This window comes from Argentina silus, assembly GCF_951799395.1.
Source record: "Argentina silus genome assembly, chromosome: 2".
Lineage (NCBI taxonomy): Eukaryota > Metazoa > Chordata > Actinopteri > Argentiniformes > Argentinidae > Argentina > Argentina silus.
In genome coordinates this window covers 11,665,935-11,681,217 of record NC_139656.1, presented here as the reverse complement: position 1 = coordinate 11,681,217, position 15,283 = coordinate 11,665,935, and the positions used below count along the sequence as shown (strand labels likewise).

General features: G+C 41.5%; 1 protein-coding gene across 1 annotated transcript in view; it reads left to right on the top strand.

The window, feature by feature from the left end:
- The window catches only part of igsf9bb (immunoglobulin superfamily, member 9Bb), a gene marked incomplete at both ends in the record, with an annotated part of 129,048 nt that overhangs the window by 83,085 nt on the left and 30,680 nt on the right, over positions 1-15,283 (top strand). Inside the window, 6 exons of the mRNA XM_083664980.1 lie at positions 1,284-1,429; positions 6,323-6,465; positions 6,865-7,005; positions 7,125-7,241; positions 8,084-8,234; positions 11,769-11,892. Coding sequence (XP_083521106.1) covers positions 1,284-1,429; positions 6,323-6,465; positions 6,865-7,005; positions 7,125-7,241; positions 8,084-8,234; positions 11,769-11,892 — 822 coding nt within the window. The remainder of the gene's footprint in view (positions 1-1,283; positions 1,430-6,322; positions 6,466-6,864; positions 7,006-7,124; positions 7,242-8,083; positions 8,235-11,768; positions 11,893-15,283) is intronic.

Here is a 15,283-nt window from a genome sequence, read left to right as displayed (position 1 = left end):
TTGTAATTGTTATGTCAATGTGGACATGCTTGAAGATAAGAGAGTTGGAAGCATACAGAACATCTATCACTGATGCGTAAGCTACTGTGCACAGTGAATTTAAAATGCAGAATCAGTTAAAGTTCAATATATTACCTACAGTATGTGTTGTGTTCCAGAGTCTATAAGGATGTGATTGACATTGTCATGTCAAATGGGGTGCAGTAATGCAGTATGATAACACATAACAAAATATTCCTAAAATCAACCCCAAACAAAAATGCACAGCAAATCAGGAACTCTCCAAGTAGACCCTTACACAGAGTGTGTCACAAGAGCTATTGTGTCACCAGGGTTATTGTGTTCACCTCTTCACATGAAATTATGATGCCCTGCGGTGGCAGAACATCAACAGTGCTTGAAATAGTACCAGACAAGCCATGTTATACTGCTTGCTGTGACATAAAAAGCTCAATCCCCATCAATACTTGATACACTCCCAATTTGCCTCTCTTTCAATGATTTCTCTCTCTAGTACGGCACAGTATAGTTCTATAGGTAGCGACTTGGATAGAGTGTATGCAATAGTGACAAGAAGAAGAAGGTAGAACAAGACTGACAAGCTAATGGAGGTAGACTGATAAATACAGACAGCAAAATTATCAATAGACACAGACATGGTAGAGCATTAAGAGGAAAAGGACAGTCAGCCACACACACACACACATACATAAAGGCACATGTAGAAGGTATTGTATATGTCTAATAATACATTAACTATTAATATTCAAATTACGTATGATTAATTTGCTTCAATTCATATCAATCAGTGATTATAAAGGCGGGGCACCACTAAACATCAAATAACAGATCTTTAAGTTAAACTGAATTATTCTTTACAATACATTTACATTCCCAATTTTGCCAATATCTAGTCTCATTATTCTTTCTTTAGGAGAGACCATTAAGATGAGAGAGGCAATAAATTAAGGAGTTTGATGACTGTATAGCATAAGAATTAGCTTTTATCTTGTCATAATAGCCTGCTAGAAGTGTCATACTAGAAGGAAAGTGTTGTGCTTATATCAGAGATCACCAAGGTTTCTGTGTCATAAGGTGTTATGTTGAACAAACCCCAACTTGACCGTTGTACCACTCTTAATTTGACATGAATGATCTGGTGTTTAATTCCTAAAGTTACTGTATTGTTGTTGAAGTTGAAGTCTGTGTATAGGACATGTTATTGAATCTATTACATTGAAGTGCCACTGATCTCAATACTAACCCATCTCCCTCCTCTACAGTGACCTGAAGCGCAGAGTCAGTATTCTCATCGACGGCTCCCTCATCATTGCCCAAGTGAAGCCAGAGGATGCTGGGAGGTACACCTGCAGCCCCAGCAACAGCCTGGGCCGGCCCCCATCTGCCTTCGCCTATCTGACAGTGCAATGTGAGTGTGCCCCCACTGCCGCCTTTAAAGTAGTCCCACTGCAACTGTGTGTGCATCTTCAGTTCTGTTCATGTTCATGTTCTCAATGAATGTTGTGCTTTATGAAACACAAGGTATTTAGGAGTCTGTATACAGTTAGGTCCATATATATTTGGACTCTGACACAATTTTTGTTATTTTAGCTGTTTACCAAAACATTATCAAGTTACAGTTATCTCAGCTTTAATTTGAGGGTATTCACATCCAAATTGGAGGAAGGGTTTAGGAATTACAGCTCTTTAATATGTAGCCCCCTCTTTTTCAAGGGACCAAAAGTAATTGGACAATTGACTCAAAAGCAGTTTCATGGACAGGTGTGAGTTTGTTATTTCTTTATCAGTTAAGCAGGTAAAATGTCTAAGTTGATTCCAAGTGTGGCATTTGCATTTGGAAGCTGTTGCTGTGAACGCACAACATGCGGTCAAAGGAGCTCTCAATGCAAGTGAAACAGGCCATCCTTACCGTGCAAAAACAAAAAGATCCATCAGAGAGATAGCGGCAACATTAGGAGTGGCCAAATCAGCAGTTTGATACATTCTGAGAGAAAAAGAACGCACTGGTGAGCTCGGCAACACAAAAAGGCCTGAATGTCCACGGAAGACAATAGTGGTGGAGGATTGCAGGATCCTTCATATGTCAAAGAAAAACCCCTTCACAACATCTAACCAAGTGAAGAACACTCTCCAGGAGGTAGGCATATCATTATCCAAGTCTACCATAAAGAGAAGACTTTACAAGAGCAAATCTTGTTCACCACAAGGTGCAAACCATTCATAAGCCTCAAGAATAGAAAGGCCAGATTAGACTTTGCCAAAAAACATCTAAAAAAGTCAGCCCAGTTCTGGAACAGCATTCTTTAGACAAATGAAACTAAGATCAACCTGTACCAGCATGATGGGAAGAAAAAAGTATGTAGAAGGCTTGGAACTGCTCATGGTCCGAAGCATACCACATTATCTATAAAGCATGGTGGAGGCAGTGTGATGGCATGAGCATGCATGGCTTCCAATGGCACTGGGTCACTAGTGTTTATTGATCATGTGACAGAAGACAGAAACAGCCAGATGAATTCTGAAGTGTTTAGGGATATACTGTCTGCTCAGATTCAGCCAAATTCAAGTTTTTTAAGGCAAAGATGTGGAATATTCTGCAATGGCTGAGTCAATCACCTGATCTCAACCTCATCAAGCATGCATTTCACTTGTTGAAGACAAAACTAAAGGCAGAAATACCCACGAACAAACAACAACTGAAGACAGCTGTAGTAAAGGCCTGCAAAGCATCACAGCAAGGAGAAAACCCAGCATTTGGTGATGTCCATGGGTTCCAGACTTCAGGCAATCAATCTTCAGGCAATGAACTAATACCTGCAAAGGATTCTCGACAAAGTATTAAAAATGAACATTTTATTTATGATTATGTTAATTTGTCCAATTATATTTGAGCCCCTGAAAATAGAGGACTGTGTATAAAAATGCTTGCAATTCCTAAACGTTTCATACAATATTTTTGTTCAACCCTTTGAATTAAAGCTGAAAGTCTGCACTTCAATTGCATCTTGATTGTTTCATTTCAAATCCATTGTGGTGGCGTACAGAGCCAAAATTATGAAAGTTGTGTCACTGTCTAAATATGTGCAGACCTAACTGTATATCGAGAATATTAGCCAATCTATGCAGTGTGTCCCTGTAGATGATAGACACTCACTGTTTTATTGGCAACTACAGCTAACTGATTTATTTACTTGATCATGATGATATTGATGACGATGATGATGATGGTAGCCCTTGTTATCCATGCACAAACCACCATCATCGACATTGCATATGACATTTGTCACATACTGGTAGGTGTTTCTCTAGGTGTGCAGTGTACATGTAGTGTAGATGGAGTAGGAATCCATCCACTTTCTACACACTGTACAGTGTAATTGATTTGAGGATACATTGGTCTCCAAGCCAATTCTGCCAAGTGGCATATAAGCACTCACAGACACAAGCACACACACACACACACACACAAACCATGACCTTGAAGACCAATCTAACACTTCTTTTTTTCTCTTTTTATTTTATTTTTTTGATTCGATGAATTAATAGGTAATCATGTGCTGGCCTTTTCACTCATGACTTTCAAACTCGAGCTGGCACTCCTAAAGGTAAACCAGCTGTAATGTATTCCAAATGAATAGAGTGAGGGATGAGCGTGGAAAACCCCTAATATCCAGCCGAGAATTCGGCTAGTCGATTGGATGACTCGTCGGGGGGTCGTCAAGGCAACAGACATTTTACATTCCCTCGCTCTCCTCCGCTCCTCCTCCCCGGCTCCAAATTGGATTTAATAAAAAAAATTGTGAGCAGAGGTGGACAGCACCAGTAGAGTGAGAGAGGAGTTGAGAGGATTACATCATCTGTTAGACCAGCCACTTTTTTTCTCTGTCAGACTGCAGAGCTCTCTCTCTCTCTCTCTCTTTTATTTCTCTCTCTCTAGTACATGCCAGTGATCAACTTCCCAAAGCAAGTTAGTGTGGGTAGCCAGCATGCAGAGAAGATAGCACTGTGTTCTATTTTTAGAACTTGGATGGTATTCTTGTCTACAATGGTTGCCTGCCACTGGGGCCTTTGGCAGCAGCTGGCTGCTGTGTGATTGTTGATAGCTGTGATTCTGCAATGGTGTACTGTAGTAGTGTGATTATTATCGCAGGGTTTGCATTTTTGTAGGTTTGATGCTGTAGTATACTGTACGATACATAGACTACAGTGTCTCATTGGGCTGGACACTCTCTTTCTCCATTCTTCTTCTCTGTCTCTATCTTCCTCCTCTCATTTTCCTTCAGACCTCCTCATCATGCCCTACCTCGATCTATGGACCTACATCGTCAGCTCCATCTCTCCCTCCCCCTGTCTATCTACACTTACATAATTAATTCCATCTCTCTCCTCATTCCCTCTTCTCTTCTTTCTCTCTCTCATGCTCCCTCTCTTCCTTTCTCAGGTGTATACCCGTACTTTCTGCAGGCTGCCATGCTTCCATGCCCAACCCTGGAGTGCAATGCCATGCGGACACAAATACACACAAACGTACATGAACTAATACACAAACGCACATGAACTAATACACACACACACACACACACACACACACCGGCTGTCTCGGTTATGTGTGCTGTGTGGCAGTGGCTGCAAAAGCGAGGGAGAGAAGGAGGAGGGAGAGGTGACATCATCCTCTGTGGAAACCCTCTCCTCTGCAGTGACGTCACCTGTAGATGCAGACAGTAGGGCTGGCAGGCAGGCAGGCAGGCAGGCAGGCAGGCAGGCAGGCAGGCAGGCAGCGTGGGCGACAGCAGCCCCACTAGACTACTGACGGCACTGCAGCACGCCAAGATGATTATATATGAGAGAGAGAGGGGGGGAAGAAAGACGTCTGCATGTGTGTGTGTGTTTGCTTGTTTGTTAAGTGTCACAGGGAGAAAGGTGTGTGTGTGTGTGTGTGTGTGTGTGTGTGTGTGTGTGTGTGTGTGTGTGTGTGTGTGTGTATGTGTGCGTGTGTGGGGTGGTGTACAGTAAGTGTGTGTTTGTGTGTGTTTGTGGGCTGCAGTGAGACTGCCACCCCTCTCTCTCTCTGTCTCCTACTCTCTCTCTTTCTCTCTCCTGCTGCTTCTATAAATAGACTCTGGCACCTCGCCGAGCACTAAGATGTTGAGAGTGATTTTTTCAAACCGCTCCTTTTGAAGCTCCAGCTCCCCACGAATATCCATTAGCTCTTTGTAGAGAGCAGCTTTGTGGGTGCACTAGCTTTGAGCAGGGTGACAATACTTGAATATATGTCCTAAGAGCAAATATATCCACATTAAAGCTGCACTGAGACCTGTCCTGTTGAAAAGGGTCGAGGCAGAAAGTGAGTGAGGAGCAGATATTGTGACCACATTGTGATCCTGATTACATCATCATACTGTATATGCATGTTGCATATGCAACTTTATCTTTTACAATTAGAAGAGAAGAGAGGAGGATGAGTACCTAACAGATGACACAATGATTTGTGCCCCTGTTTACCAGGAAAACCTCTGGTAGGACCATACCAAAATAAGGTGGGGCTAAGGTATGTTATTAGTCAATATGGGTCAAGACAAAGTCAAGGCTGCTTGCAGACAATTAGAGTTACAGTTAAAGTGTAAAGCATTGACTTTCAGTGCCAACTCCTCTCTGCTCTGCTATTGGTAGAAGATAAAGTTATATCAGCCATGACTTTAGACAGCCTTGGGGCTGTCTAAAGACAAGGGAGCTGTTGTCTGAATACTGAAGAGGGTAAGCACAGTCAAAGGCTCACAGCTCAAATACAACGGAAGACAACAGTGGAGAGGTTGAAAATAACCAGCCTTGCCATGTTTGGATGCACAAGTGGTTTGTGCTTATTCTTTGACAATGGGGGTGGTTGTATCCTAAAAGGTTAACATGGCTTCCTCTCCTCCATTACCACTAATAGGTCAACAGATCAGTAGTTGGCAGAAGAACAATTCAAGAATACATTTGAGTTTCTTTTTTGGTCTCTTGTTGGAAATCGTTGTTCATTTTCCTCATTGTCCAAAACCTGGTCAGGCACAATCTTATTATATTTCTATTTCTCTATTCAGTGGTTAGTTTACCAAGCCACTCCACACATGCCCATGCGTCTATATGACACAACCGCTGTTCTGAGGAAAGCTGCTCCTGGACTTTACAGTTTATAATTTTACGACAATCCCACACCAATAAAATCTTTTATTTCCCCAAGCCCCAGCGCTGTACGATAATCACTAGCCATGTTTCTGTGATCATAAATATATTTTTTACCGCAGCTTTCTCTGCCCTCCAGACCCTGCCCGTGTCGTAAACATGCCATCTGTCATCTATGTGGCCATCGGACTGCCGGGCTTTATACGCTGCCCTGTGGACGCCAACCCGCCTGTGACTCTCGTCAAGTGGAAGAAAGATGGCCTCCCTCTCCGAATAGAGAAGGTGAGATGGTCTACCGTGAGGTTGAGGAAAGGGAACTCAGTCAAGTGATGGAAAGAATGGCAGTGGTGTTTTGGTACATTTCTTTTACACTTTCCAGTTTCATTAGGGTCATATGAGGTGACATTTTCTTGTTTCAAGTTACCTGGAGGGGAGAAATCACAGCAGTTGTGGATGTGGTCTATGCTTGAATGGATGTACTGTAGCTGTTCTTTGGCCTCCACTCCTCATCACTCTCACTTTTATTATCTCTTGCCCCAGATTTAGGGATTTCAAGATTTCCAAAGGTTCTTTAAAATCACAGTTATTCAAGGTGGCTGTAACTTTGGTGAGGAGACCTGTATATACTGTAGTATAGAATGGCCAGACACTAGATAGTGATGACACCCTTTGTTCCTTCAGTACCCTGGTTGGAGCCAAATGGAAGACGGGAGTATCCGTGTGGCAGAGGTGACGGAAGACTCTCTCGGCACCTACACCTGCATGCCTTACAACGTCCTGGGTTCCATGGGACAGTCCCCTCCTGCCCCCCTGGTGCTAAAGGTAAACATTCTAGCATAGCGCTTTTTCTATGGAAAAAATTGCATATGGCTAGTTAGTCTAGCGACTACACCCATTTCCAGGCCTAATTCCACCCCCATTGGGGGACACTCTCTGGGCAGGATCCTCCCAAATTTTCTGTGGTTCCTGGAGGGGAGTACAGGCAGGAGGCTGGGAGAGAGCTGGTCATCCCCTGTGAGGCTGAGGGAGACCCCTTTCCTAATATTACATGGAGAAAGGTAAGAGACCCCCAAATCCCTCTCTGCTCTGGTCCGGCCTTCAGCAGCCCAGAAACTGAACTTGAGATCTGTGGACCATGACTCAAATGTCCATGCCAATCTTCCATTTGACATCAATACATGACTTACCAGACAGTCAAGTTCGATGCATTATCATTTATACGATCAAAATAACATTCTTATTCTAACAATTGTAATACTATTATCAAATAACGATAACGAGTCATTGTTGTTAATATATACCATTTAGCTGAAGCTTTTATCCAAAGCGATTTACATTGCAGTGAGTGCATACATGTTTCAGTATCTATGGGCCCAGCAGGAATCAAACCCACAACCTTAGCGTTGTTAACACCATGCTCTACCAACTGAGCGACAGAGACCACATTGTTACCATGTAATTTCTCAATAGAATCCACCAATTCTATTTCAAGGTTGTGATAGATTACAATAACTGGCTTTTGTAAATTGTATGATGTTTTAATTACATTGTAATGGTCTTGTTACAAAAGAAACAATCAAGGGAAGCTCATTAGCGACCCTCAACTGTTTTTCGATTGTGATGCTGCTTAATTTCTCGCAATGAAAACAGTGTGATTAGCTATTGTTATCTCCCCTCATGGGTTGCTCTATACTCACAATTCAATCATGCTCAAGTGTTTAGAATATGTTTTGTTATAAAATCAATGTAATTATATGGAATCTGTCTGTCTCTCTCCCTCTTTTTCCACCTGTCCATCTGTCACCCTCTGTTTCTTTCTCTCGATCCCTCAATCTCTCCTATGTCTGTCTGTCTGTCTTGTATGTGTGCTAACTGCCCCCTCTCTCTCATCTGGGCGAAGGTAGGGAAGCCCAGCAAAAGCAAGCACAAAGTCCTCCCCCGAGGCAGCTTACAGTTCAAGTCTCTCAGCAAGGAGGACCACGGAGAGTGGGAGTGTGTCGCCACCAATGTCGCCACGAGCATCACTGCCAGCACGCACCTCCTAGTCATAGGTACGAGAGCCGCACTCTCAAACATTACTCAACTGTTAAAGGCCCACATCAGTCATTTTGACGTTTTTTAGCTGTAATACACTGCGTGCACAATTATTAGGCAAATTGTATTATTCATTTTATTGTTGAACAAATACCATGCTCTCAGTCAATCCAAAATGTTATTGAACCTTAAACCTGAATGTTTAACAAAGGAAAAGTGAGTTTTGTCTTCCTCAGGGGAATATATAAGTGTGAACAATTATTAGGCAACTATACATTTTTTCCAACTCACTTGTTTATTCTCATTTACAGTAAGCGTAACAAATAACTAACACAAAATGATGTTGGCCTTTACAAAAATATTCAGTGACCAATATAGCTACCCTTCTTTTCGATAACTGCCATGAGCCTTCCATCCATGGAGTCTGTCAGTTTCTTGATCTGTTCACGATCAACTTTCGTTGAAGCAGAAACAACAGCCTCCCAAATGCTGTTCAAAGAGGTGTATTGTCTTCCCTCACTGTAAATCTGATGTTTGAGAAGGGCTCACAAGTTCTCAATAGGATTTAAGTCAGGTGAGGAAGGGGGCCAGGTCATTATTCCGTCATCTTTGAGGCCTTTGCTGGCTAGCCAAGCAGTGGAGTACTTGGATGCATGTGATGGAGCATTGTCCTGCATAAAGATCATGGCCTTCTTGAATGCTGCAGACTTCTTCCTGTACCACTGCTTGAAGAAAGTATCTTCCAGAAACTGGCAGTAGGTTTGGGAGTTGATTTTCAGTACATCTTCAACCTAAAAAGGTCCAACTAGCTCATCCTTAATGATAGCAGCCCATACCAGTACCCCTCCTCCACCTTGCTGGCGCCTGACTCAGTGGTGCCCTGTGTCCATTAGTGATCCAGCCACGGGCCCATCCATCTGGTCCATCAAGAGTCACTCTCATTTCATCTGTTCATAAAACCTTTGAAACATTTAAAAAAAAAAAAAAAATCTTTAGGTATTTCTTGGCCCAATCTTGACGCTTCAACTTGTGAATCTTATTCAGTGGTGGTTGTGTTTCAGCCTTCTTTACCTTGGCCATGTCACTGAGCACTTGACACCTTGTACTTCTGGACACTCCAGGTAGGTTGCAGTTCTGGAATATGGTGGCACTTGAGGATAATGGGTTCCTGGTCGCTTCACGTTTCATTCTTCTCAAGTCTTTCGCAGTTAATTTGCTCCTTTTCTTCATGCGTTTTTTGCGACCCTGTTGACTATTTGCAACAAAACGTTTCATTCTCCGGTGGTCATGCCTCAATAGTTTAGCTATTTCAAGAGTGTTGCATCCGTCAGAAAGGCATTTTACAATTTGTGACTTTCAAGTGTCAGTTAAATCTCTTTTGGCCCATTTTACCTGAGGTAATGAAGCTGTCTAATAATTGTGCACACCTTAATATAAGGTGTTAATCACTTTAGGCCACACCCTCCCTCATTACACACATACATATTACCTGAACATGATTAAATCCAATAAGCATTCCAGTTTATATGGTTTGGAGTTGGAAAATGTGCATAGAAATAATGATGAGGTCAGAATACTCACTTGCCTAATAATTGTGCACGCAGTGTATGATATACATCCTGGTGCTGCACAATGTTATTGTTATTCAAGTCAGAAAATTTTAATTTAGGTAAAAGTATGTGTATTTTCTTGGCTCCTCCTAAAACGATTTCCCACGTGCTGTGACATATTACATTTCATATGCCTGTTTGTAAAGTTAGCGCCCAGAGTCAAATATAACCCCTGAACCCCCTTCACTGGCTTTTTTGCAAGTCAAACAACCCTAACCCTTTACTGTAATTGCAATTCTCTCATTCATCCACAATTTAGTTCAGTTGTTACAAATGTTACAGGATACTTGCATTTGTCAATATGAAATAATGTATCCCTCCATCATGACACCAAAGAGACTTTATTGAGTTCTATCCTAGCTTCACCTTTGCAGTTTGCCACACACAAACAAACAAACACGCACACATGCGCACTCACACACACACACTATGACTCAGGCACAAAGAGTGACTTCAGCTCGCACAGTGAGACTAGGCCCTGTGTGCAGATATTACACCTAGACCAGACTGCACCTAGCTATGGTGCTAATGTTGGAGACTCATACTTCATTCTAATTTCAGCCAGTTATGTTTCTTTTTACTCTAAATGTGCAGTGAGTGGATAAGGGAAGTTGATTTTGAGTGCTTGTGCGATTGTGTGAGGAGAGAGATAGGGAAGACAGATGAAGATGTATGAACTAACTCAAAAACCATGTAAAACCTTACTGACTGAAACCTCACTGAGACACACACAAAGCCTGGAGATACCATAGAGAATGGTGAGGTGCTTTTGTCATGCCAGTTTCAGCTGAGATTTCCTCGTTCATTTCACCATTAGGCCATGCAAACTTGATTAATTGTTTAACGGAATTCATTTTCAGAAAAGTGAAGCGAGCAAGCAAAAAAAACAAAACAGTATCAAAGGGTATTGAGTGTACACATATACAGCTTAGATGGATAAACATGAAAAGTATGAGAAATATGCTGCTACATTTTAGTCTGATTATTAAATACATTAACATTAATGAATTTGAGGTGTAAAGGTATGTAAAGGTGAGACAGTTGTTATTACCTCTATGATATTTATAAGTCATATTTATCAAAATCAAGGGGTAGGCCTATACAGTATACATTATTTTAAATTACTGGGAAAATGCCAGACAAAATGCCTTCAATGAAAATGCTGTGATCGGCCATGTTTGACCTCAAACCTATAAAGCATATTCAATGTTAGCCTAATGATGAAATAACTTACACTTCTATATTTACTAAAATAGAACACTGCCCCTTTAAGACCTCAGTCAGACTTCAGCCAGCCAAATGAGTCTATCTTGCGTTGAACAGCATAAAACACAGCTAGTTGAGCTACAAAATATAAAATCTTTAGTTTTCGTTTTGTTAATCAGGTCTTACCTTATTTACAAATCTAAACTAACTGAGATTCCTAACTTCTTCCTGAATTCTCTCCCTTGCTCCGCTGTCGGCTTTCACGTTCCAGCTGCTTAGCTGTGCTTCTATATGTGCCAAGAGAGATTCAGAGATTAGTCACTAATTTAGAGTGACCTTGATTAATTAAAATGGTAAAGTTATGAGACCATATTTGTAATGGGGACTTTAAACCAGTTAGCACACTGTAGATATTGGCTAGATTTAAAGACCAGGAAAAAAGGATTTGTGGGACACTGATTTTACAATAATGAATCCTAAATATCCAAATGGGGCAAAGTAATGGGGAATGTTCTTCTGGAACTGAGCGTGGCTTAAAAATGCAAATCCATGTTAAAACTAGTAGACTAGTACCTCTACACTGGGACTTTTGTGTGTGTGTGTGTGTGTGTGTGTGTGTGTGTGTGTGTGCGTGTGTGCGTGTGTGTGTGTGTGTGTGTGTGTGTGTGTGCCTGCGTGCGTGCGCGTGCACACACATGTGTTTGTGGTTCATCATGCCCACCTTTTCCCTTACAGGCACAAGCCCTCACGCCCCAGTCAACGTCTACGCGGTGGTCTCCTCCACCTTGGTCAACGTGTCGTGGGAGGCAGGCTATGACGGCGGCTTTGAGCAGACATTCTCAGTCTGGTACGGCCATGTGTGAGTCATCCCAGCATGCTTTGCTTTCTGCTTTTTTCTTCTCTCTTTTGTTCCTTAACTGTTATGGGGACCTTACCTGAGCTCTCTGCCGCTGCTGCTGCTGCTGCTGCTGCTGCTATACTTGGGGGAGGGAGGCTGCTGCACCTTGGCTTTGGGGTGGGGGTGGTGGTGGTGGGGATAAGGTAGGGCGGGAAGGGGAGATTAGATAGGTGGGTGGCAGTTGGAGTAGGATGAAGTTGTCCCAAGACACTGATCTAAGGTCCATTTCACGTTTTACACCATAAGGCCAGGTACAGATACATCAGCCAAGAGGAGAATTCCCAGTTTTACAATGTTGTGATAAAATGTGTGACAGTTCTGTTCACAACTACACCCTAACCCTAACTGAGATGATCTAGCTCGCCAAATTTACTCACAGAAACATCAACAAATGTTTGATAGCATTAGCTAAGTGATCCAACTAGCTAAAAAGCTAGTTATAACAAGCTTACAGTTAACAGAGTGACAGCTCTGTCTTGTCTTAAGACTTTAACTAAGATTTTACATGTTGAATCTTGGAGACGCATTCTAGAACTGTGCATATCCTATTGGCTGTTGTATCTGTCCCCTGGTTATAGTCCATTACACTTTGGCCATCAGTACCATTTTGGACAATAGTATCAAATGTTTCGAAGATCTATGCCCTTAGAATGTAATAGCATTGCTATTCATCACTCATAGCTTTCTGTGTGTTACTCTTCACTCTTTCTTTCATCCCTCCATCCCATCATCGATTTCCACCTCTGTCACAGAATCTCAATAAAGATATCCACCAGATACATTTCGGAGATGCTCAGGTCAAGTAACCTTTGACCTATGTCCTTTATTTTAGTGTCATTTCATTTGATCATCTTTGTTATTTTCTTAGGCAAGTGGCCCAGTTATATTGCAATAATGTTTAAAGGTTTAAGTTTCAAGGTTTAAAATAATGTTAAGAGTTCAGCAATCACATCTGTTACAGTGCCTATAGAAAGTCATCATACCCTGTGAAATCTTTACCTTTACCTGTCACATTACACCCTGGAAATTAAAATAAATCAAATCTAAGTTTTGTGTGCCTAAGTGCAACTTTTCCTCAAGAGTGTGACAAGAAGTGGAGTATTAGAATGGTAGGAGGTAGGGGAGAGCTCTAGTTCACTCATTGAGGAATCACTAATTTGCATAAGAAATAACATAAGTGTTTTGATTATATCGTCGAAGCATGACATAAAGCACCAGTTTAGCTCTGTCGTTTGTAAAGATCCATAGTCTTCACCAGATAATCATGTATATAACATCTATGGACACGTGCTCAATGCCTAAGCTTGACTGCATAAAGCTAAATTGGCCCCAAACAGCTCACTGAACACTGCTGGAGTCTCATCCACTAAGCTCCTTATTGGCTCCCTCCACATCGCTCACAGTCAGAAACCCCACAGGCCCCTCTGCGCTATTGACGAGCCATTGGCTCATCCTACTGTTCCAAGCACAAACACAGCCAATAAGCACAACTTAATGGCTGCAGATAAAAACTCTCTTACCGGAGTGAAACTATCAGACTGTAAACATCCCTAGAAGGGGGGAATCATTATGAAACGCATATAAAGCGCCTTATTAAAGGAGTGTAAGGACAATTAGTGAGACGCGTGGCAGGGGAATTAGCCCACTCTTTAAGCACTCCAGGCCTCTAAAAAGTAATAATATATTAAATTGTAAGTTTATCTATAATCAAGAAATTCCCAAGTGATTCCATACATTGAAAGCAGTTCGGTGGAGTTCGCTCAACATACAGCTCTCTCCCTGTAGTGCAGAACTCAGACAGCTGTGAAAACATGTTGTGTGACTCATGACGTGACAGTGCGTATTGCCTGGTCTGCTCCGTTGCCAGGTTTTATTGAAAGCGTACGGCTGAATTAGCTATTTTTATTGATCTATGTCCGAATGAGCTCAAAAGCTGTCAAAAGAACAGTATTTGTCAAAGGTTTGGGTTTTGAGCCAGGAAATGTGTACCTTTCCTTCTAAAACTATTGTGATTGTTTTATATGATAAATGTGGCCCACTGCCACAAGTGGAGATGGGTAACAACTGCGTATGTGCGCTCTCATGGGGGAAGGCCTTATATGTAACATTGACACCATATGCCCTTATTTGAAGCTTGAAATCACAGGTGACATTTGGGGAGACAGTAGCGTTATACTGTATATTACTGTATATTAGTAGCGGCCCAAGTATTCTGACAAAGAATTGAGGCAAATTGAGGGCCACAGCCCTGACTCCAATTCTAACAGAAATGGGGGAAGTTATGTTGAGGAACAATCAGTTTGCTTTTGAGACCACTGGGATTTTGCTGCCCACATCAACTCTGGTGTCCTGGAAACATGTTTCTGTATTCCAAAAAGGGATTTTGGAGACGCCACCCTTTGGACAAATGGATAGTTATCCAATAAGTATGTACTGTAGATGAACTTGCTATGAAATATTCTCTAGCTATTATCTATAATACATCAATCATACCCATGCAAAACATTTTTTATTTACAAATTAATTCACATAGTAAAGTAAAGCAACGTAAAAACTATTAGCATAAACCTCTATGAGCTGGACCATCTGTGGGTTTATGTTTTCACATTAACCCAAACACTAACCGGATATGTTGTTTTCACATTATAAAAATGTTTTGGGTATCTTATTTGAGTACGAAAATATATACATTGAACTTGAAATAACAGATCAGATCAAATCTCAGATCAGAAAAGAAAAACCTCCCTGTATGATATGATATGGTGTAATGGTAATAGCACAATAACATAATAACTCAAACTGCAAGGATTAAATACCTCTTCACACTTTCTCTTCATAAATGCACCTCTGTATATTGGCACAGCACCTGATCCAGTCCATGGAAAACACAGAAGGAACAGCTGTATCTTTGAGTATTCTTCACTTCTCTGTCCCCATGATTCTATATCTCTTTCATAGTCATCATCGCTGAAGTGCTTACTACACACATGTAACAATGTAAGATTGGCTACAGGAGTATTTACATCATATTTACTGTTTTTAATTGCTACCAACCATCTTCTGCATCAATTTTGTGTCTTCTTCCCTAAATTTCCTATATAAAGTGCAGCAGGGACCGAACACCAGCTTGCTGTTGCTGCCATCTATTCAGATTTCCACTTTTCAGAACTAACTACCTGTGATAACTCTCATCATCTCCTTCTCCCTCCAAAAAACTGTCACCTGTGACTTCAAGCTCAAAATAAAGGCATATGGTGTCGTTATGTAGAAATGTAAGGTTGTGTGGTGTAGGACCCAGGAGCAGAGAGCAGATCAGACGAGGGAATGCAGTTAGGCAAATAGGCCACTTTAC